A 22,809-nucleotide genomic window follows, 5' to 3' on the forward strand; every position below is an offset into this window, starting at 1 on the left:
TCCGGAGTATCCGTGGGGAGTTTTGGGGGTGGGGACGCGGGTTTGTTTTTGGTATGCATTCTTGGTGGTACATCGTCTAGAGCGCGGCGCGCGCGTTTTACGTATCCTGAGGACCTGAGGATTGGCTGGCTGGCTGGCTGGCTGGCTGGTTGGGGCTGGTCTCAGTAGTTGAAGCACAGCTCCTCCAGCAGCAGCGGCTAGTCTCAATAGGCCGTCGTGGGCCCGTGGTGCACCAGGTGGTGGTGATGGTGGTGGCTGAAGTGGTTCAGGTGATTCATCGTGTCCGGGCCGGCCGGTGGCGTCGGCGAGTACCACTCGTGGGGCTGGTGCTGCGGGTGGTGGTACAGCAGGTGGTGGGGGTTGTGGTGGTGGCCGACCAGCATCGTCGACGGGGTCGTCGCCTGCGGCGACACGGACGAGGCCGGCGTGAGCGGCAGCTGCGGTGGCGGCGGGGCCAGGCTCGTCGCGTGGTTCTGCAGCGACGCCGCCAGATGGTGCTGGTGCTGGTGGTGCCCGTGTCCCTGACTTTGCTGGCTCAGGTGGGAGCTGGACGAGGTGGTCGTTCCACCACCGCCGGCACCGCTGGCACCGACCGGCGACAGGAGCTGGTGGCTGGAGCTGGAACTGGACGACGACTTCGAGGTGCTGTTGTTGCCGGCGCTCTGACTACTCGCGTTGCTGCTGCCCGCAGTGTTGTTGTTGTTGCTACTGCTACTGTTGTTGTTGTTGTTGCTGCTGGCGTGGATCGAGTCCGAGGCGGCGGCTCCGGAACCGCCGCTCAGCTTGCTCGACCCATGGCCGGAGTCGTGTAGCCGGCCGATGGCAGGCGGCGACTCGGTTCCGCCCAGGATGACGCTCTCCGAGCTGGACTCCTCGTCGTCGCTGTCGTAGTTGTGCGATGGTGACTTCTCTCCCAAGCTTCCGTGGACCTGCGAAGCAATGGGCAACTAAGGTTAGGGGTGTTTTAGGTTAGCTCGTCGCTATCAGCGTGCCAGCGATCTTGAGCGATTTTTTTTTCGCGTCGAGGCACGAGGCTGGGAACGCTCGGGGGGGAAAAAACGGGAAACGGACACTATCGGGCGATCGCGCCGACCGGTTCGCCCGGGGGTTCTTACCTTCATGTGTTTCCTCAGCGATGATGGATGAGTGTACGATTTATCACAACCATTAACACGACAGTTATACGGCTTATCGGATGTATGGACGTGTGAATGTTTCTTGCGATCGGATGAATTGGCGAACCGCCGGTCGCATCCCTCGTGCTCGCACTTGAACGGCTTCTCACCTGTAACGGAACCGAACAGGAAAGAACTAGGTTAGCAACCCATTTCCACGGGGCCACTCTGTTGGCCAGGGTCGTGACGTGCCACGTCCTGGATTCGTTCGTTCCGGCGTGTCCCGGCGGCGTGCCCTACGTAGCCCGTTGTCCTTTCGCTTTCGATCGGTCGATCGTCACTCTGTGGCCACATGAGGTATTCAAATTTCTGGCCGAAAACCCCCGACACACAAAGAGAACGAAAACAACGTCCATAAATCATAAATTTGCCAAGATTGGGACAGAGAGAGAGAGAAAGAGAGAGACGGAGAGAGAGCATATTTCGGATGCTTTTCGAGGAAGCGAAGATAAAAAAAGCGGAGAACCCTCCCGAGCGGACGAAGGACTCTCCCGACGAGAGAGGATTTATGGTCCCCGAGGCTGGCGGAGGCAAAGCCCGCCGCACGGGTTGAGGTATTTATGATGACTCCCAGAGCCGGGCTTATGTTTTCGTTCGCTTCATGTTCGCTCTTCGTTCATCACTTTTTTTCGCAATGCCCTGTGCCCCGGCAAGGAATGTGACCTTCCAGAGAGGTTCCCGGCCGGTTCCGTTCCATTTGCGTATTCCCTCTGTAAAGGATTTATGGTCCGCAAAGGGATGGTGGAGAAATTAGTCAGTCTCGGAACTCGAAGGTCGCCACAGGTACATCGCAGCGATGCAATGTTTCTGCAATGAGCCCAGTTGGGTGTATGGAAATGTTTCTAAGAACTCAGACGAATCACATTCTTGTGTAAGGTCCCTTCTTATCTCGGTCGGTCAAGGTCGGGAACGGGAACGAAGTTTCCTAAGACCCCGAAGGAAGACGCAAGAATGTGAGTCAGTGAGACCCACGAGAAACCTGCCCAGGCTCAGGACCTACATCTGGCCAGTTTTTCGATACAAAAACTCCAACTCCAGGATTCGGTAATAAAATCAAACACAATTTATCTCCCTTTTCACGGCCGCGTCAAAGTCACACAATCGAGAATCGGAGGAATCAACGAGGTTAGTGGTTAACAATAGAAACTGTTACCAAACTATAAACTCTCCAAACTCGCTTTCCACTCCTTTTGGGTCCGAAAAATAAAACACCGTGCGATGGGATTATGTCCCGGGCAGCCCGGGCAACTCCTCTATCACGTCAAGTAATAAATGATCGGCTTTAATATGTTTGCCCAATTTCTTGGCCATCGCGAGACGATCTCGATCGCCCTCTTCTCGCTCTCTCTCTCTCTCTCTGTCGGACGGATGGACCTTTTGGAAGTTTAGTTCCCAAAATAAATTATTACGCGCCACGGGACCACGGGACCGGGTCCCAAGGGTGAAGGGCGAAAACCATTCGACGATCGTTTTGGATCGCTCGCTTCGTACTGCTTCTTGGCCCAGGGGACGATTAAGGTAATAAATAATTTTCGAATGATTTGACAAGTACGCCATTATTTGACTGCCTTTAGCCCCGAGCGGTTGGCGCGTCCCGATGCCAGGATTGATGCACCCACACCGAGGACTTCGTGGGTTATTCGTGGGACCGAACGAAGGACTTTCGAACGAACGGTTCCAGTCGATAAACTTTTGGGGAACGAAAGTGGAAAAAAGCGGATAACTTCAGCTCTGGCTGCCGTTCCGCAAAATGGTTTCTATTAAAGTCACCAACCTCCCCCATCTCACGAGGACCCGCTTCCGTTCGTGGCCACTCCGGCGTCCGGCACAGAAAGTAGACGATGATGATGATGACAGGGTTTGCCAACGACACTCGGGCGCTTCCGTGCAACAAGAAGACGGCGGGACCGAAAACCGTTTATTATGTATTCAGATTCAGATTTTTCCCCGGGTACGGCACCACCACCGCAAACAAGAATAAATGATCTCGTTTCTCTGACTTTTCACCCCTCCGGCTGGGTGTGAATCACTTTTTTACTGCCCCCGCGCGGAAGACGCGCGTTTTTGTTGAGATTGTTCACCCGCAAAAGGAGCGAGGGCACGTGTCCGCTTCCCGGAGCACGCTAGAGGGCGGCGCCCGACGCGCACCAAGAACGGTTTTTGGGCCGAACGGATTACCGAATGACACATTGATCTTTCTTTAGATTGAAATAAATCGTCCCACCCCGATCCGGCCGAAAAAACCGATCCGGATCGGGGACCGAGTCTCGCAATGATCGATTTATATTTGAATAATTTTAATTAAATCACGGCCAAGCTGGGTGCCCTTCGACCGGCGGTGCCGGATTGCATTCGGAATGTAAAGCGATACTGCCCAGGGATTGCGGTCGGCGCCTCGGATGCAATTAATCGGGAGACTTGGTCCTGGGCTGGCGTATCGGCTTTCCCAGCCCCAGCTTTCTCATTTGAATAGTTGACGCCATCGTAAAAACGGAACACGGATATCGACGGCCACGGGCGGACCTGGGAAGACCCGATGGGCACGATGAACAAATTAACCGTTTCCGAAATTATTGTCTCTTAATATTCGGGCAGCGTGCCCGGGCGTACGCGGAGCCGGTGCCGGTAATCTTCATCTTAATTTGACGAGATTCATCTTTCCGTCCAGAACCGAACCGAGAACGAACCGAAACAGACAGAGAGAGAGAGCGAGAGAGAGTTGGAGTGCGCCACACGGTCACCAGCGGAAGATGAAGTGTGGCGTCAGCGGAACGCCGGGCTTATCGTGTCGCCGTGATCTGGGAATTCCTTTCCGTCTCCCCCGGGAAATCCAATCCCTCGAGGGATCGAGAGGACCCGGGGCCGGGGCTTGGGGGGATCGATCGCGATGAGTGGCACCAGATAGGGGTTAATTAATGAGTGTGCGCTAATTATTACAAATGACCGCCCCGCCGGACAGGATCGAAACCGGATCGATCGGTGACCACAGATAGTGGCGGTGACCCTGGGAGTGGACACCAATTTCATGCACCGGACGCCGGCGGGTACACCCGGTGTAATTGTTATTCGAGTTCTCATCATTAGAACCACGGTCCTCGGCGGAGGCTGCCGATGTCCTGTGCCAGCATTAAACGACCGATTTTTAATGCCGACGAACGCGAAAGCTTTAAACACGGCCATTACGCTCGGGGCGCGAACGTTCCCGGGGCAGGCCAGGTCCGGGGACTCCGGCCCCGGGTTTTGTGTCGTAAAAAGGTGGTGGCCATAAATTTCGCCAATCCACCGAAAATACCGAAACAGAGCGCGAAGCGGCGAAGGTAGTAAAGTGTATGATTTTAAATCATTCATCTCATTACGTGGTTCCCTCGACGACGGCGTAGGGACCGGAAGTCTGCCTGGTCCGCGGGCTCGGTTCGGATCGTAATAACAGTAATCTTATGGCTCTCGCTCTCGCCAGAACCGACCGCGTGAGGGAACGTTTTAATTGCTCGGCGCCCGGATGGTCCGAAGAAGATGATGGTCCCCAAAACAGAGGAGCTCCCAACGGCCGCAGTGATTATGGGGGGCTTTCGTATTGAAATTAAATTATTCCCCGGGACCGGTGTCGGGGCCACCACCTCAGGTCTTAATGGAAAGTTTGTCACAATAGACGTTATTAATTTAATGCACCTGACTTTATGGCACCGCTCGGCTCGGCGTGCATGTAATCCTGGAAATGAATTAGACTATCAACTTTAATGGCAGCTGTTGAGCCCAGGAACTCCCGGCATGCCTGGGGGAGCAATGTGTCGCTTGTCAAAAGTCAAGAGACACTGGAGCGACTCTCATTTACTCCCCCTTTTCGGGAGCCTCCATTGTGATCCACCCAGAACGGGTTATTGTCGTCGTCCCGGTCCCGGTACGCGAGGCACACCCCAAATACGGTAGGTGTCACCAGCAGAGACCTGAAGAAGATCCCAAGCACTGGGGGGGGCCCATTCCCCAGAAGAGGACGCGTCTTTATTCCTCACACGGCCACCGCCGCGTGGCGTGCGTCACGCAAACACTTTCCCCGAAAAACGACCCACGGGCTGGGGGGACATTATCCTGTGCGAGGTGCCCTCCGAATGTTAAACACAGGAGCGCGCGCACTGAAGGGATTATTGAGTGGAGCCATCTCTCGGTGGGACCGGGCGGACATTACAACACGTCCGGAACGTAGCAGGCATTGAGTCATCGAAGCAACCAATGAACACCGCCGCACATTTCTTTGTCCCGAGCGAGCGAGAGGCCGAGTTAAGGATTTGGGACACGAAAGGACACTCCGTTCCCGGTTAAGCTTTAAAGGAGACGGGGCCCACGGAGTGTCCTGCGTGCGTCGGTATATAAATTGTGTGTTTATTCCAAACTGCGACTCCCCTTTCGTCGAGGGATTTAGATGTCACCATTCACGGGGGACGACACAAAGGTGCGCTGCTCCGGCGGCAGATGTTCGTTGCGTGACATTCGGCCGTAATCGGTGTGCTGTGTTTGTGCTGTGGAATCAACCCGCGAAACGAACTGGATGTCCAGGAAGTGGGGCCCTCAACAAAAAACGGACCTCGAAGGCGCAGTGCAATTTTATTGCTCAATCACGCGTACACGCCAATACGCGAAACATCTCGCGAGAGCATCCCATCCCGGACACCGGACACATTCCGCCGGGTTCCGAGACCGAACGGCGCAGAGTAAATGCCGGAGCTGCACGATGAATCATTTCCAGTTAATTGACATGTTGATAGATCGTTTAACCCGCTTGCGTCTCGTCGTCCCACCGCTCGGGTTGGTCTGGCGGAACGACCCTGGCACGACTGGCAACCGATTTTGTGGACCGAGAATTAAAACAAGAAAACACGTTACGGTTCCACCGCCTTGACCAGAGTCGAACTCCGCAGCGGTGTCGAAATCGGTTTCTACGGATCGGTGCTTTCGGAAGGACCTACGGGATCTTTGCACTGCTCGCCAAGAAGCGCACCTACACTGCACGGGCAGGTAGGTCAAATATTAATTAACAAATTACGTCTATTTCGGAGCCGAACCCGGTGGTCGATATTTCATCCCGGATCCCCCGGTCCCAATGCGTCTGCCAAGGGGGGGCCGACGACCAAAAAACGCGGACGAAGAACGACGACGGGAACGGGTCGTAAGATTCCACAGCGCGAAAAGTACGACCTCGCTCCGGGGCTCTCGGTATTATGATTAATGGTTTTCCGATTCCCGGGAAGGTGTTTCTCCTGGGGTCCGCGGCGGCCGGGTTGGAGTATTGATGGAGATTTTTCAAATTCTCCAGAAACAATGGCCCAAGAGTGGCCGAGAGATATGCGCGCGATGTATCAGGCGGAACCGGCGAAACTGGCGACGGGTTCCTGGTTCCTGGTTGTGCTGGTTCGACCTCACGCGATCCGAAGGGTGGACCAGGCTGTAGAAACACAATTCCACACAAACCACGAGCAACGATCGGGCAACGATCAAGACAGGGAGAGAGCGAGAAAAAAAATGAAATGTACGAACAACATAAACAAAAACATAACCGAGCACATGTATCTGGTAACCAGATATCTGGTTCTCGGTGTCCCTCGGTTCGGGGCGGTGTGTGTGGACGATGTTTTGCGGGAATGTTTTCATTTCTGCCTCGCTCTCGAGCGATTCGTTCCTTTTTTTGGAGCGACCACTCGCTTGGTGGGGATTTCGTGGAGCGGGTCGTGTTTGATTGGATATCTGTGGCCCGAGAATTTGCGAGCCAGGCCTTCAAACTTATTTCTGACATGCAGTCGCCGGTGGACCACGGCTAGACTAGTGGACCCAATTCCCCACGCTCACGAAAGGCACGAAACTAATTAAGAAATTATCTCAATCTTATCATCTACGTCACGGCTGTCAAGCCCGCCCGCCTGACGGTGAAATCTTGCCAATCGGACCAGACAGTCTGGGGTCCTGCTGCTGTCAGAACTGGAACATGGTGCGTTGGTTGGAAAACTGTTTCGTCATAGAGACCCAGGAGTGACGCACGTCGTAGTCTGGAGGTCTTGGAGCTGACCCAAATGTGCTGGTTGACCTAACCAACAAATCTTCGGCCGGACGCTTTGATGGCTGTCAAAACGAACCACCAGAGGGCGAGTGCATGCGGGGACGTAAGTCTTGTGTAAACCATTTGTCACTCCCGGGACGGGGTCCCCCCCCGGTGTAAGTGACTGCACCACCAACAGCCTAGGACGGCCCCACAATTAGAGCCGTGAATTGGTAACACTGTTAACGCCTCTGCTTTCGAGCTCGAAGCGGACTTCCCCCGTCTGCGTGTCTGCGCCTGCCACACGCCACGTGTCCCCTTCCCCCCCTGAGAGGAGCATGTCAGAGTAATTTTCAAACAAACAAATAGCGTGTAAATTAATCACCCGGCTCTCGAAGGTGTTTCCGCTCTGTGCGGCCCCCGGGACCTCGAAGCCGTGGAAACGAAAGTGATGCACCCGAGAGAGGCCACAGAGCCGAAGAGGTGAATATGAGAACTCACTAAGTGCACGTTGTTTATCTTCGCAGCCCAAGGTGCGTAGAGGTGACGGTGCGCACCACCAAATGATCATCGCGAGGAGGAATCAAATGTCAACCCTGGCGAGAGAGCGAGAGAGAGAGAGCGGTGTGGAAGCAAAATGGCACTCTATGAGCCGCGGATGCATCTGCGTAGTGAAAACCGCAGCCAACTGTAAGCTGAGCCCCAGACAGGACGAAATTCCAGGTCCGAGTCCGAGATCCGAGCTTTGTTCTTCTCCACTCCCCGGGTTTCGGTTTGTCCGTTTTTGTTTTATTCACCTCAGAAGACGACGCCAGATGGCGCAAGATCGGCTTCTTCAGGGGACCTCCACAGATCTCGGTGGATCTCGACCCGCTGCCTGATGGTTTTAGCGTTATTTAGCGATCCTCATTTAGATCGCCGGCCGCAGATACTCTGGGGCGCGCGTGGCTCGTGGCCCGTGGGACTGCGGGACAAAAAACGGCCACGGCCTCACGGCGGTAAAGGATCATATTTCATCACGGCTATCAGGGCGCGCTTTGTTGTGTGCGGAAGATGCGTTTTACAAGATAATCGGCAGCGAGCCAACTGATGGGGTGAGCTCTGGACAATTAAGCGGAGTCCTTCGAGTTTGAAGCCATCATTGTTCGAGACCGTACAATGTTGGCGAGCAATGTGTAATGTTCACCCACCACAGACGAGAGCCCCATTCCGGTGAGTCAATTGGTATCTTCCTTTTTAGAGAAAATAACAATTTGCGTACCCCTCGCTCTGCGCGGCCACAGTTCACCCGGTTCGGCGGGTCTCTGACAGCATCGAATGGCAGCAATTGTATGGCAAATAATTTATATCCATAGGAAACTAAATTTATGTACCAACTACCAACAGACCAGACGGGGATTCGGTGGATCGGGAAGCACTCGGAACGGACCCACCGTCTCCCTCTCTCTCTGTCTGAGTGTGATTCGTGGAAAACCAGCAAACGACGGGCCAGGCCACGAGCTGAACGACGCTATCGGGTGAAATCAATAAAAATATATAACACTCCCTTAAATCAAATTGCACGACTCTACTCACGACCTTTGTCCCTCGGATACACCACCGGTATGCCACCGAAGACCACCACAACCACCGGGGGCCCATAACTCTCGACTTCCACCCGGCTTCCCCTGTCACGGTCGCCACATGTGGGAGCCGCCAGACCCAACGATTCACCCCTTTCCGGGAGGGTTCCAGGGGGGCCGTGGGCGGTGGTGAGTATGTGTAAAAAAATTAACAATCTCGATCTATTGTCTTCGTTCCGGGCCCCAAGGGTGGGGCGGGCCCCGTCCTCACGCGGAAACTCGTGTTTTCATTGGAAAATCGTGCCGCGCAATTCCACACACACCGCGAATGCTGTCTGGCGGCCACAGCTGGCCCGGTCTGGTCCACGATTTGGAGACGAAATCTTTAAATCTTCGGCCGGCCGTCCAAGGGCCAACCATCTCTCAGCCATTTTTCTGTTCCCTTTCGCTACATTCCCCCAGCGCGAGCACACTTGCTGCGGACGAAGACGACGACTGAGTTCCTCCTGTGATCGACATTTTGGCGCTTACCCGGGGCCGGTGTATGTTCCCTTTTCTATGCATGCCCCGTTGCATGCATTCTCGGTCTCGCGGATGATGATAATCATAAGTCTCGTATGCGAGGCTCTCCTTATGGCCCGGCACAGGATCGTGTGTACGCCGGGCGATCATATTGTTCCGCAGCTCGAGGGCTCGTCTTATCGGACCGAAAGCGATCGCGCAAAGTGAGCTTAGGCTGCTTTTCGACATATTGGTGGCTGGTGGGACCTGCACGCTCCGCACTCGACAACGGGAGCCTTCGGACGAACGAACGGGGCCCGGCCAAATATTTGCATACACCGATTACTTCTCCGAACCCAAGTCGGAGTCGAAAGATAATAAATTATGCATTTCATGATTTTTATGAGCAACCGTCACGTTTCGTCGAGCAGGCAGGCCCAGCAATAATAATTGGGGGTACGAGGACCCGCAGCATCATCGCTGACGACACTCGGAGCTGCAACTTGTTGCGCGGAGTCACGTTTGCCGTTTTAGGTTCGATCATGGGGCCACCAGGCCGTATCAGCCCTTAAGTGTTCGTGGACCAGCGAGGGTGATTAATAGCACCCGGTCGTCATTAGATTGGCGCACCGAGCCGAGCCGAGTGCAATAATCAAGTCATCATCAGCGAGGCCCCGTTAACTGGCCCCGTTAATCTCGTCGCAAAATAAGAATCTTTCCCACACACGGATCTAGGTGTCGTTCGGGAGGCATCAATCGTACTGTCAGCCTTCGACGGCAATCGACAAGCTGCTTCTAGTTAATCACCTAGTCGGCCTTCAGACGATCGAAATGGCGGCAGCCAATCTGCACGGCGCGGTATTTACTCAAAGGATTCCGCACAAAACAATACTGTCGACACCCAAGGGAAGGACTCTAAAGCCAGTCGCAGCCGCTCATTTGTCTCGAAAACTCGAACCCGATTCATTCGACTTCTATTTACCCGGCTACCGTGCTTCTTGAAGGATGCGCCGGAAGCCCACCCCTTAAGCGGATCCACAACGTGGCCACGGCCGTTGTTTATTTATTTTTGTTTGCAGCTTTGACGCGACACCGAGGGCCGGGCCCGGGGGTCATGATTAGGATGATGAATGAACTGACGAAAACAATGGTGGTTTAATCCTCCCTTTCGCTCTCGCTCACGAATTATGTCCTCGTCCTCGTCCGGGCCGAGCACAATGGTCACGACGGAACATTAAGGAACTGTCACTTCCAACACAGCGAGGGAGAGAGAGAGATAAAACGAGAGGCCACCTCTCTAGCGTGTCCTTTCAACAGCATCGCCATCAGCCGCAGCACTATTTTGATTGTGGCCCGAGGGTGAAAAATACCCCTCATTTCCTGTGCTCTCGAGCCGCCTTAATCGCACCCGTGCTAAACGGAAGGAAGCGCGACGACCGGGGTCTCTTCCTCGGGGGGGCTTAAAAGGTCACCGGGGATCGGGGATGAAACCGACAGAGAGACCGAGAGAGAGAGTATTTAACATTCAGTGGTTATTAGCAGAGTACTCTGAGCGCATCCTTGCACCGAGAGGATTCCGAAGGTCACCGTTCCCTTCCCGTAACTGTACGCAACTCAGGCTCTCTTTTCAGGTAGAGGGACAAGCATCTCAATCTGTCCGGCCTCGGAGGTCCTGGCATAAGAGTGGCGAAGGTATCAACTTCACCTCGCCGTCCTTCGGTGGGTTTTTGTCGAAACGCCAACCCACCGCAAGGATCTTTCACCGGCCGGGAACGTCATTCTGCAGCGATGCGTTCGCGCGTAAGCCCCGGGCTCTGTTTGGGCTTTCGTCCAACAAAGCGCCCAAAACAGGGCCGTCAACACAATGGAACAACACAAACGGCGTGGCCTTTTCTACGGATCGCCTTCGAGAAAGCATCGATTCCACCGGGATTCCGTCGGGGCTCCTGTCAGATTCGATTTCGTCGGCACACTTTGCGGTGCGCGCGATCGGTGCGATTGTTTGGCAGCTTCGTCCCACTCTCCGTCTCGCCCATGGAGGGGGGGACACCCCGCCGGATTGTTTCCCAGGGTGTCGAATTACGGGCGAGCGGTCGGGCCACTTTTTTGATTGCCCCGGCGGTGGTGGTTTCGGATCGTTATGGTGCCCTTTTTTCCTGTGGGCTTTGGCCAAGAACTCCGTGTAGAGCGGACATTCGATTTTCGCCACTCGCCTGCTTGTACTAACCTTGGTCAGAACGCCGCCCCAATCGCAGCACGCCATGCTCGCTCGCTCACGGTTCCTTTTTCATTTCGCCTCCCAATCTACACGAGGCCATAAATTAAACTTTTTGACAATATTAAAGTTCGCAACGACGCACAGGCCGATCGCGGAGAGGCGAAAGGGAAGACGCACGCTGCCGTGTCGAAACTGAAACAATAGAAGCGTTGGAAAATTTGTTCGCACGGAATGGCCTGCCTCGCTCCTCGGCCTGCGTGTGCGGCGCAGACGACGGTGAAAATAACAAGATAACTCAACTGTCAAAATGATCGTGAGTAAATCGTGAGAGTTCCCCGCGCAGCCGAGGGCCCCCCGTCCCGGCAAACGGCATCGAAACAAAATCAACCCACCGGGGCCCAAGTAGCTTTATCGAGAAAGGTGTGTTATGTTGTCAGAATTTTTGAAGCTTTGGCTTTCGCAGCCAGCCCGTAGCGGTGGCCGAGCGCGAGGTGGCTTAGTCCGACGGGTCCGACTTTAAATAAACTTTCAGCCGGCAGCTCGGAGCAGGGACTTCATCTTTCGACGCGAGCCCGTCCGTATCCGCTGACCTATGGAATGAGACATATCGTTCCATCGCAGCGACGACGACGACGAGCGAAACGAATCAGCCGAACGTTGAACGGACTGCGCTGCTTAACCTACTTGTGTCAGTGGGGAAGGTTTGTCATTTTTCAGGACATGCAGCTGACACGCGACGGTCGACGAAACGAGGTCGACGGCCCGGGAAAGAATGTCCTGCCCCGTTAAAGACCATTGTTCGCCCCCTTTTTTCCCCTCCACTTCGCGCCCGTTCTAATGAGAGCCAAGAAAATCCGATTACGAGAGCAGTAAGCAGGTTCGGTTTCAATTAAACACTTTCCCCAACAATTGCAGACGCAGGCTCCAATCGCCCCCCGAAAACCGCTCGGCCAAGGATCGGCGGCTCGCACTCTTTAATTGGCCGTGGCAGAGGGGGCATTAAAACCAATAGCAGATAATTGTGAACGCCGACCGAGCGAACGGACGAACGAGCTCGGAACGAGCGCCATCGGCTGCGCAGGGCAACCGCAGGACACTCCGCCGGGCGCGCTGCCCCGCGCCCTGTCATCGGTATCAAATTACGTCGTAAAAGTAAATCATTTATTTTATTATCGCTATATCACTCGCGCGCGCAGAATTTGTTTTGCTCGCTTGTTTGCGCCTTGCTTGCAGATGTTTCCTCGCCCGCGGAACTGCACACAGCCTTCCCTCGGGAGGTGAGAGAAACGGGCTGGCTGGCTGGCTGGCTGGCAGGTTATGGAAAACGGTTTTCAGTTTTATTGCACACCGCCGACGGGTCGCGCACAGAGAAAAAGAACGAGAAAATCGTGTTTTATCCTGTTTCAGTGCCGCCGCAAGGAGGTGTCCAGATTTTTCCCCGGGCTCCACAACCGAGGCGAGTCGTTCCGAATCAAAGTAAACATTAAACAAGCGGCGCAAGATGCATAAATCGTCCCCGCGGGCGCTGGTGATTAACTCACTCACCTCACCGTTTTCGGGCTCACTAACAGGGCTCACCGCTGCCTGTAGGCATCTTGGGCGCGCGAGCCCGCGTGAGTGAACGAGAGAGAGAGAGCAACGCGCTGAAAGGACAACACACAAACAATAATGAAAATAATACACGCCCCAAGGCGTGTGGGGGGCTTTGTTTTCGGTATTGAGTTGTCGTGCGGGTTCGTTGTATCTTCAATTCCATTATTCTCCAATCATCACACCTTTCTCGCGGGCCGCTGCCCTCTCACTCGCACCCTTTCGTGCTTCACGCGCTCTGTCTCGCTTTCTTCTCGCGAAAGTATTGAAATGTCGTTTGGCAAAGCCGAGAGCTCATTTTCAGATCGCTTCCTTCTCGCTCGCACCGACTATTTTTCGTGCATTAACATAAAACAAACATAATTCTTCAACATTTCTGGCGTCGAGTATGGGGCTTTGCGTGCCATTTGTGTGCCACAAACAGCATCCTTTACGCACGCCGAGGAACCCTTTTGGGGCGCTTCACTTGCGCTTCACGAAGGATCACTTGGGCGGCCGACGCTTTTTCGGGGACGACATTCGATTCGATTTTGCTCCCATTTTTATGCGTTCCTAATTTACGACGTGACACGACGGTGGTAATGAAATTGGAAGAAATCTCTTTTTTCGTCGAGCTTTTCTTCGAGGGACCTTCAGGGGGCCTTCGCGTAGTGTAGTGTTCTGGTAATTTATCGCGTTATTATGGAAATATTCCGGCCGAGCTCGGATCTCGGATCGAACAAGTTTTAGTTTTTATGATTTACTGCCGACCGAGCGAGAAATTAAGTCTCGCGGAGCGCAGAGCCCAGCGCATAAATAAATAACCCGTGTGGACCCGGGTGGACCCGAGTGGACGAATAAGGGAGGGCAATTAAAACGAGCTCCACGCACGGGGCGCTTTTCACGGTTAGGTGCGATGGGATGGCTCATTTTTCTTATTTTTTGTGCTGTTTTTGCACCACTTACTAAGGCCGTCGGCCCCGGTGAGAAAACGTTCTTCCCAAATCTCGATTGCGAAACGGTCTCCTAAACGGTCTCCGCGCACAGTTCGCCACAAGGACACAAAGGACATGAAATATTGGGCAATATATCTGCTATTAGCTTAGCACATCGTTAACGCACACTCACGCAGAGGGACCGTTTAAAGCCCAATAGAAGCGCAGAAAGAGCGAGAGAGTGAGAGAGAGACAACAGCAATGACAATCGAATGAAGTACGCACACGCAAACGCGGCGCATCTGGGAGAAGGGCTTCCCATTCGCCCATCGCCCATTCGCCTGTTCCTTTGATGATGGGCAGCAAAGCGCAAAACCCCGACCGACACGACACACGGCGAGAGGATCTGCCGCGTCCCCGCGGCAGGACCTGCGGACGTACCTGGCGAGAGCGACGGGAAAATTTTTAGGGGAGGGATTGGGCAACCGAAAGCAACCAAACGTGAAAGATCATCATGATTAGGCTGGTTATGAAGCGTGAAACGTAATGACGACGATAAGTATCATCACCACCAGCATCATCATCGTCAGCAGCGCGTCGAGGCCTCGAAACGGGTTTATAAGCTGCTCAGCGCACACGGCCCCCGAAAATGAACACGTAAAACGCGCCGGAGAGAGAGAGAGAGAGGGCGCGAAAATATGTAATAACATAAACCAAAGGGGAAACAAAGTACTCGACTCGACCGAGGCACAACACTGGCAAGAGATAAAAAGAATGAACAGGGAAAAAATGAACGCGAATCAAGCACACGGCGAAGGGGTCCTGTGCGGCGGTCCGGAGGACGCCAACCTGTGAAGGATTTATATTTTAATAACAATTCGATCATCTGTTCGCATTTTTTTTTCCAGTCGTCCGTTATTTGATCCAGCGAGCGAGCGGATCCCTGCCGCCATCTTGCTGACGTGTGACACACCCCTCACGAGGGTTGCATTTGTCGAGGGGGACCGGTTTTTTTATGATTCGAATTAATACGTCCCTGAGCACCGAAAACAGTTTGGCCCCGGCATCCTCCATTACAGGACATCGCGCGTTCCGTACCGTATCATCGCGCGCGTCATCCAAAGATGGCTGTGTGACAAACGGGTAAACGTCAAAACGCGTCCGTTGTGAAATATTTCGCGGCACAGTGCGATTGATATTTCTATTTCGTTTCCTGCCAATTCGCTTCGAAGCGAAAACCGATCAGCCTGGATCAGCCTGGAACCGTTTCGTTGTCCCCGTGTTCGAGTAAGCCACTTATGGGCCATGTTATCCAAGCCGCTGAGCCGAAAAGCGTCTCTCAATCGACCCATTTCACACGCTTTTCGGCCCGAAAATGCGACACCTTACACAATCCCTGTCTCCGGGGCCCCTAATCCTGGCCGAAAGAAAGCCTCACCGAGACACACAGTTTTGAGTGCTCTAATCCTGTTGCTGAGTAGCCTTACAGCAACCCAAGACAGTTCCACACAGATCGTTGTTTGAAATGTCAAGGCGATCCGTACGCAGGAAAAAAAAGCCGCCCCAATCTTAACCGGTAATCCCGGTGTGTATATGAGAGCCATACCTGAAGTGTCTGTCACCTCCCCGGGCACGCACGCAGGACAAGGGCATGTTTATTTATTTTTGCAAAGTTCTCCTTTATTTCCAGCATCCATTTCGAACATCACGAACGCTGGCAGATGCTGGCTGGTATGGGTAACAAGCAAACAAACTTTTTCCCCGTTGTCCTTGCAGGCGAAGAACAAGAAAGCAAAGTGCGGCTGCCGAAGGAAAGGATCTGTGGCCCGAACAACACACCCTCTCTAACACCGGTTAATCCGGTGACCTGCCTTCCTGCGTTCGGCTCCTCCGCCAGAGGCGTACGATGAACTTTGGGCCACGTCGGGCCAAGTTTTTGAGCCTCGCCAACTTGATTAGTTATTGAACTCCTTGTGTTCCATTCTTTTTCCCCCGCGCCGCTGGTCCACCCGAAGGTCGAGATTCCTTTTCGGAGGGAACCGTTCTCAGGTGAGTGCGAAAATTGTGGTCGGCGGCGTTCTCTTCAAATATTAAAATTGCATGATCCTGTGGAACGAAAGCAGATACCTATCGGGTCGGAGTAATATTGCCAAAATTAAGATAACATTATGTGCTTACAGGATCACCCTGAGAAAGAGAGAGAAAGTTAATCTTCCACCCCGAAGGGCAGCATCGCGCTTATCGGCAGACTCCGATCTCGGACGATACCATCCTTAAGTCCCGAAACTCTCACAGACCGAGAGGTAGCTTTTCGGGGTGAAATTACCCAAAAAGTCAAGTTTTGGACAGCACTTCAGCTGCGATTCGTGAGTGAGAGTTTCGTTTTTACGCTTCCGTGCTCCGGGTGCTTGGCGCCGTGTAGGCCCTCGTCATCCCCGGGCACCCTGTCATATCTTGATGCGTCCAACATGCGTTTCTTTCCCCTGTGTACGAACTCCGAATACGGCTCGAAATGAAATAAGTTCTCCGTAAACCGTCGACAACCGTCGTGTTCGCCTTTAATCGTTCCTAGCAATGGGCGCCGGACTCGAAATCGATTGCTTGTTTATGACAGTTACCACCACGAACAAACGGATGATGATGATGATGACGCAGGGTGGTGGTGGTGGTGTACAACAACAAAATATGTAACATGGACCACGGCGAGGGAAATAAATTTGTTTCCACCCCGAACCCAGGTGAACCCCGCGCGCGATCTGATGTGCGGGATAATTTTCTATCTAATCGGAACGACTCCCCAACTCCGGTTCCGGGATCCGGGAGTCTGCCGCTGACATCGGACTCGGATCGGAGCAAAAGGTTGCTTGTTAAAGTGACAGACTTGTGCTTGTCGTAGATAGCAATCGGATGGCCGAATTCAGGTTCAAGCTCTCGACCAGCAAATTGGTTAAAAAGACTAGACAGGATGTCGACATCGACTGGAGTTCTGGGCGATTCAATCAAAACACGTGGGCCTCATGTGCGGGGTATGTTCTCCTGTTACAACTTCGACGATTCTTGGCGACTCATCAGCTGCTGAAAATCAGCCAAGGTCTGAACGGTGGCCTATGCCGCAGACAGCAGCTGCCTGGTCTCGGTATGAATTATTGTTCACTGACCAAAATTCACCCCGAGACGCCGAGGCCAACCGAAAGCCGCACCGCTTAAGCCCACAGACAATGGCCGGCCGTCGCTTCGGTGTCACCGGTGGGTTTTGTTCTCCTCCCGGGATGAGTCGAAGGATCGGATTCCTTCGTCGCATCGCGTTCGTCTCTTCCTTTCCGAGCCGGCCCGAGTTTTTTCTTGCTCTCCGTTGCGAGCCAAATGATGATGTCCTTGCCACGCCGAAAGACTTTCTCTTGTTGGAACGCAGCCGTGGACCTGCCATCTGAACACAAAACTTCCCGTTGAGCCGCCCATTGTTGACCACCGAGCACCTTTAAGGCAGCAACATTCAAAGACATCACTTTAACGGGGACCGCGTTTTAAAGCGGATCACCACCGAGGCAGGCGAAAAACCACAAGAAAAGCGGAAAAACAAGCCGCCCAACGAAGGCCGTCCGTGCGAAATGGGTGGTGGTCATTTTTCATCGTCGAACCGTATGTTTCTGTCAGTTCTGCCCCACGCCCTCCTAAGGACGAAAAGAAAAAACCGGACCGGGATAAGGAAAAGGACCGTGGAAAATAAAGAAAATGTCGCTGGCGGAAAAAAGAAATGTCGCACGGCCGAAAGGAAAATGTTTTGGGGCAAACTTGGTCGTGATGCTGGGCCAGGGTGAGCATTCGTCTTTTAACTTTTTTGCTGGCTGGCGTCGGCCATCGGCATCTTTTTTTTCGCCTTATCTCGATTTTCCTATTGATACTTCCCATGGGCGCGCCGTTATTCGCGGGAAACCTCTCCCCCCCGCCGGCCTTCCGCCAGTTCCGCTATTTATTATTTTGATATTAATGTTGATGATAGATTTTTAATGGCACCCGAGACGGAAAATAATGGCGCGAGCGAGAGAGAGCAAACAAACGGCCGGGAAAGGAAAGAAATCGAACAGAAAAAAAAACGAGCAGAAAGAGGACGCAGAGGAAAAAACGCGACACTCCCTCACACACACGAAAGGGAGCCCTTCGGATGCTGCGGATGGGCCTGCGGAGTTCCTTCGAGGTGGTGGAAAATGGCAGCCAAAAGAATCGATAAATTATGTCGCTCCTCTCCCGGGTCCAAGATTTCATTGTGTTCCGTTCCCTGTCCTATACTTTGTTGTGTGTGAAGCGAATCGCGCAATCGAATCGTACCAGAATCGAAACGAATCTGGAGTCGAGTGGAGACCCCGGGAACAATCGGCAAATGAGTGTCGAACGAATGTCGGTGCGCCCGCCTTTGTGTCGCGTAAATTGGTTTGTTTTGAGCCGTTGCTGCGGCAAGATGTTGACGCAGAAGATAAATGGAACACAGACAGAGAGAGAGAGTGCGCCTGTGTTCGTGTGTTTGAGAGGGTCCTAGCGTGACCAAGCGAAGGAAACGGGAGTCCTTTCGGTGGGTAAAAACGTAGGCCTAACACAAACAACACCCGACCCTACAGAAAAACACGAAAAGGACCTCCAGCGACGGCGACGACGGCAGGCCGCAGGTCCACCGACCGGACCGGACACTTATCTCGAGTGGCCATTAAGGGTTCATGTTTGACAACATGTTTTGCTATCTCGGCGCGATGCGTCAGGCTCGGGCGTCAGGAGGCGACATGATACTCTCGGGGGTCAAAGTAGGTCTCGCCTCGCCGACTGACAGGAGATCGATAAAATCAATGTCACCCGATTGCCCGATGAGTCCGCTTGTAATTTGATCCTCCATTTTGGGCCCCCGGTTTTGTTTTATTTTATGAACGGCTCATTTGTCGGAAGCCAACTCCGAAGAAGTCCGTGCGCTGACGTGCGAAAAAAGGGCGTTCTCAAGTAGGCGGGCGCAAACAAGGTTATTATATGTTGCCAATCTCCCCTCCAAACACCCAAGAGAAACAGAAGCACCACGCGCGGATTCGTGGAAAATCTTCTGCAACGGTTCGGGCAGGCCGATCCTTTCGCATCCAAAGTCGAAACACCCGGAGGCTACACCAGACCGGACCCCAAGTGGGGCCCGCATGCTGCGAAAAGTGGAGATTCCAAATTATACCTTTCCGCACGGCCGAGAGGCGAAATTATAACGAGCGCCTCGAGTACCCAACCCCCCGGTTCGGACCAATGCGAAAGACCTTAGGTCCAGCTGGATGATGCCCGGTGTGGTAAATTAAGACGTCCCGAGGCCGAGACGGTAGCGAAGACATTCAATATTGCAGCAAACTTTTCCTTTCGGGCCCGCGTCGTGGGGAGCGTGAGAAAAATAGGGATCCCTCCCTGGACCGCGATGGAGGTCTCAAGTGTTGCGCCTTCAAAATGGTGCCGCTCAACGATGAAGAAAAAAAAAGTACGCCAACCAACCAAGAAGGGCAGCTCGAGCGGATGAGGTTTCAATGCCCCAGCAGCGGCGGTGCTGTAACTAATTCAATAAAAACTCTGGCACCCGGAGTCTGGCAGGAACGTCCATTTTGGGGTGGCCGTGAACGGACCCCGGCAAACACTGTTTCGGTTCCGTCGGTTCCGTTTACCACAACCGACACCGATCGCAGGAGGCAACAGACGAAAAAGGAGACCAGAACCAGCGAGCTGACCACAGCCACATTGTTGCACTTTTATTTTCCACCAGAAAAACAACCATTTTCCAGTCACCTGACTGGAAAAACGGGGTGGAAAAAAACGGACTGCTTCTTGTTCGTCGTCGAGCCGCCGCCGGCAGTTGGCATTCATGGACTTGAGTCTCGAGAGGATTGCGGACACTAAACTCCGGGAGCACAATAAATGTACTCCGCGCGTGTAACAACACCACATGGCCACTCTGCATTCTCCGCTTTCTCTGGCGAAGTTTAAAATGGCCGTCGGCCCGCGTGTGTGCCGCGTGTGTTGTGTTATTCCAATTTAATTGTTTGTCCTGCTGTGGAGCTCCATGGCTGTGCTGGTGACAGACCGGGCGGACACAGCGTCGGACAAGTCCTGGTCGGGTGGCCCAGGAGTTTTAGGGATCAACTCGGGGCGACCTCGCCCTCGGGTGTTGTTGGTGTTTGTGTCCTGCTGGCCCCAATTGGCCCGCGCGAGCGAGCGAGAGAGAGAGAGACTTGGGGAATCGTCCTGTCGTGAATGTGTTTGTGTTTGGGAGGACATCATCAGCACACATGGGAGCTCGTGTTTTGGCCGTGCTCTCGATGGACGCAAAAATCGATATTCGGCCGCAGTATCAGCGTGTGCGTAGAATAAACACACTCCGGTCCCGGGGGCTCAAGGATCCGGCCGGGGATCTGGCTGCGGTTTGGCTTTCACTTTTGCACCGAACAGATATTGTTGACTCACAAGACACAATGTACGGCGGTGGCCAAAGGGGCGCAAGATGAAGTGCTAAGTTTGTTGGCCACTCTGGCTAATGAGCCGGCCCGGAATGCGCGGCCCGTATTATTTACAGACTCGACGCCTCCGGGCACGTCTTCATAAATCCAAACACAACGCCCGAACGGCTCGGGTGTGAAGTGATGGCCCCGAACCAAAATCAATTAGAATCGTGGCCTGGCCGGGCACGGCCAGGAGCTGTGGAGCTCGAAAATGGAGATTAATTACCTCGTTTTCGGGCTGCCTCCGCCACTCGATTGTTTATTCGATCATTCGTTGTGCTTCGTAAAAGTGGTTGGGAAGAGGAAGCGGGAAAAAAATGCCAAGACCAACGCCCGGAACATCCGAACAAACATCGAAACAAATCGCGTGCCGTGCGCGCGAAAGGCGTTTAAAAATTAATTAAGATCAATCTCCATCCGAATTGGGTGCTCCTTGCGTTCGAGTTCGATCGATCGTTCGCGATCCGTCTCGCTGACTCCGTCTAGAACGTCGTGGTTCCGACCTGGAACTAATCGAGAATCGAGATCCTTTTTTTTTTTGGGCCCTCCATAAGAACTCTATCCGGGAGTTCCGCCAGCCAATAAATTCGTTCCAGCATGCGCGTGGCTGGAAGTGGTTCCGTGGCGCACACGAGCAAACAATTAAGAGGGCCAGCGCCAGTTTCGTTCGATTGTCCTCAGGAACAATCCCGGCGAGTGAGCTCTGTTTGGCTTGAAATGGCATCGCGTCTTAAGGACTTAATCGCAGGAAAACAAACAAAATAATAGGACCCCCCAGGGGCACTTACCGGTGTGGGTCCGCTTGTGGATCTTGAGGTTCTCCGAGCGGGCAAAGACCTTGCCGCAGGCCGGGAACGGGCACGGGAACGGTTTCTCGCCCGTGTGCACCCGGATGTGGTTGACCAGCTTGTACTTCGCCTTGAACGGCCGCCCGTTCCGGGTGCACCCGAGCCAGAAGCAGGCGTGCGTCGTGCACTCCGGCCCCCCGACGTGGTCCACCGTCAGGTGCGTCACGATCTCCTGCATCGAGCTGAAGATTTTGTTGCACGTCTTGCGACTTCCGCCGTCACCGCCCGGGCCACCGCCCGGACCACCGCCCGGGCCACCGCCCAGGGCCAGGGCCGTTAACCCCAGCCCCAGATGGTGATGGTGGTGGTGATGGTGCGGGTGATGCGGATGGTGGTGGTGGTGCGGCGGCAGTTCCGGTTCGACCCACAGGCACTGCATCTCCTGCTTGATGGCGGGCGGGTGGCGCATGTACCGGAAGAAGGCGCCGGAAGTGCCCGGATTCACGGGCAGGTTGGCCAGCGGGTGGTGCTGGTGGTGGTGGTGCATGGCCGACGCGTAGTTACTCTGGTGGTGGGCCGCGTGGTGCGCGTGGTGCGCGGCATGGGCGGCCGCGTGGTACGGGTGGGGGTAGTCCCCGGCCGACGCCAGCCCCGCCATCGCCCGCATCGAGCCCGCGTGGAACGGATGATGGTGCCCGATGGCCGCGGCCATCGGATTCTCGTGCGCGTGGAACAGGGACGAAGGATCGGCGGCCACCGCTGCCGCCGCCACATAATCGTTGTCGCGCTTCAGCGACAGGAACGCGTCCCGGGACGCGTACGGACTGGCCATGTGGCTGGCCATGTGCGACGGGGGCGATAGGTGGTGGGCGGCATTATAGGAACTGGCGGACGTGGAACCGGTGGAGCCGGTGGCCCCACTGGACCCGCTTCCCGACGCACCGGAACCACTCGGAACGTTCGAAGGGCTGCCCTGCTGCTGATGCTGCTGCTGCTGCGGATGGTGGTGGTGATGGTGGTAAAACATGGCGTCACTGGCGTTTCCGCCGGTCGTCGCCCCGGATGACCCGGGCGGAAGCATACTGGCCGCGGCGGCCACGGCCGCCAGCGAGGCCGAAGCCGCCGAACTGGACGACTCAATCTCGCTGCTCTGCTCCAGGTGATGGTCCGGCGACATCTTGATCCCGAACGTGGCCAGGTGCGAATGGTGCGCCGACGACCCACTGTCCATGAACGCGTTCATCATCATCTTGGAATCGACGGCCGAAGTCTCTCTCTCTTTGGTTCGTTCGGTTCGGATTGCACACAATTGTTACGCGCGAACACTTTTCACAAATCAACCACAACACAACACACGGTTTCCGGTTTGCACATTTTTTTCGTTTCTCACCAACAACTCGCCAACAACGAACGGAGCTCCGGAACTCACGATAAACGGTAACTGTTTCAGCGCACACACCCGGTTCGTTTTGAAAAGCTTGCCTTTTAATATTCTCTCTCGCGCGTCAAACACCAAGCACGACCAAGGTTACT

The 22,809-nt window shown here is 54.3% G+C and overlaps 1 protein-coding gene across 1 annotated transcript; it reads right to left on the reverse strand.

Moving 5' to 3' along the window:
- Window positions 1–203: 203 nt before the first annotated feature.
- LOC131210340 (pair-rule protein odd-paired) lies at window positions 204–22,525 on the reverse strand. Its single transcript, XM_058203572.1, has 3 exons — window positions 21,277–22,525; window positions 1,116–1,285; window positions 204–929 (listed from the first exon to the last, which is right to left on the reverse strand). The coding sequence occupies exons 1-3, from the start codon at window positions 22,523–22,525 to the stop codon at window positions 204–206; spliced, it is 2,145 nt and encodes a 714-aa protein (XP_058059555.1).
- Between the last annotated feature and the right edge of the window lie 284 nt (window positions 22,526–22,809).

The sequence above is a fragment of the Anopheles bellator genome, chromosome 2, assembly GCF_943735745.2.
Source record: "Anopheles bellator chromosome 2, idAnoBellAS_SP24_06.2, whole genome shotgun sequence".
Classification (NCBI taxonomy): domain Eukaryota; kingdom Metazoa; phylum Arthropoda; class Insecta; order Diptera; family Culicidae; genus Anopheles; species Anopheles bellator.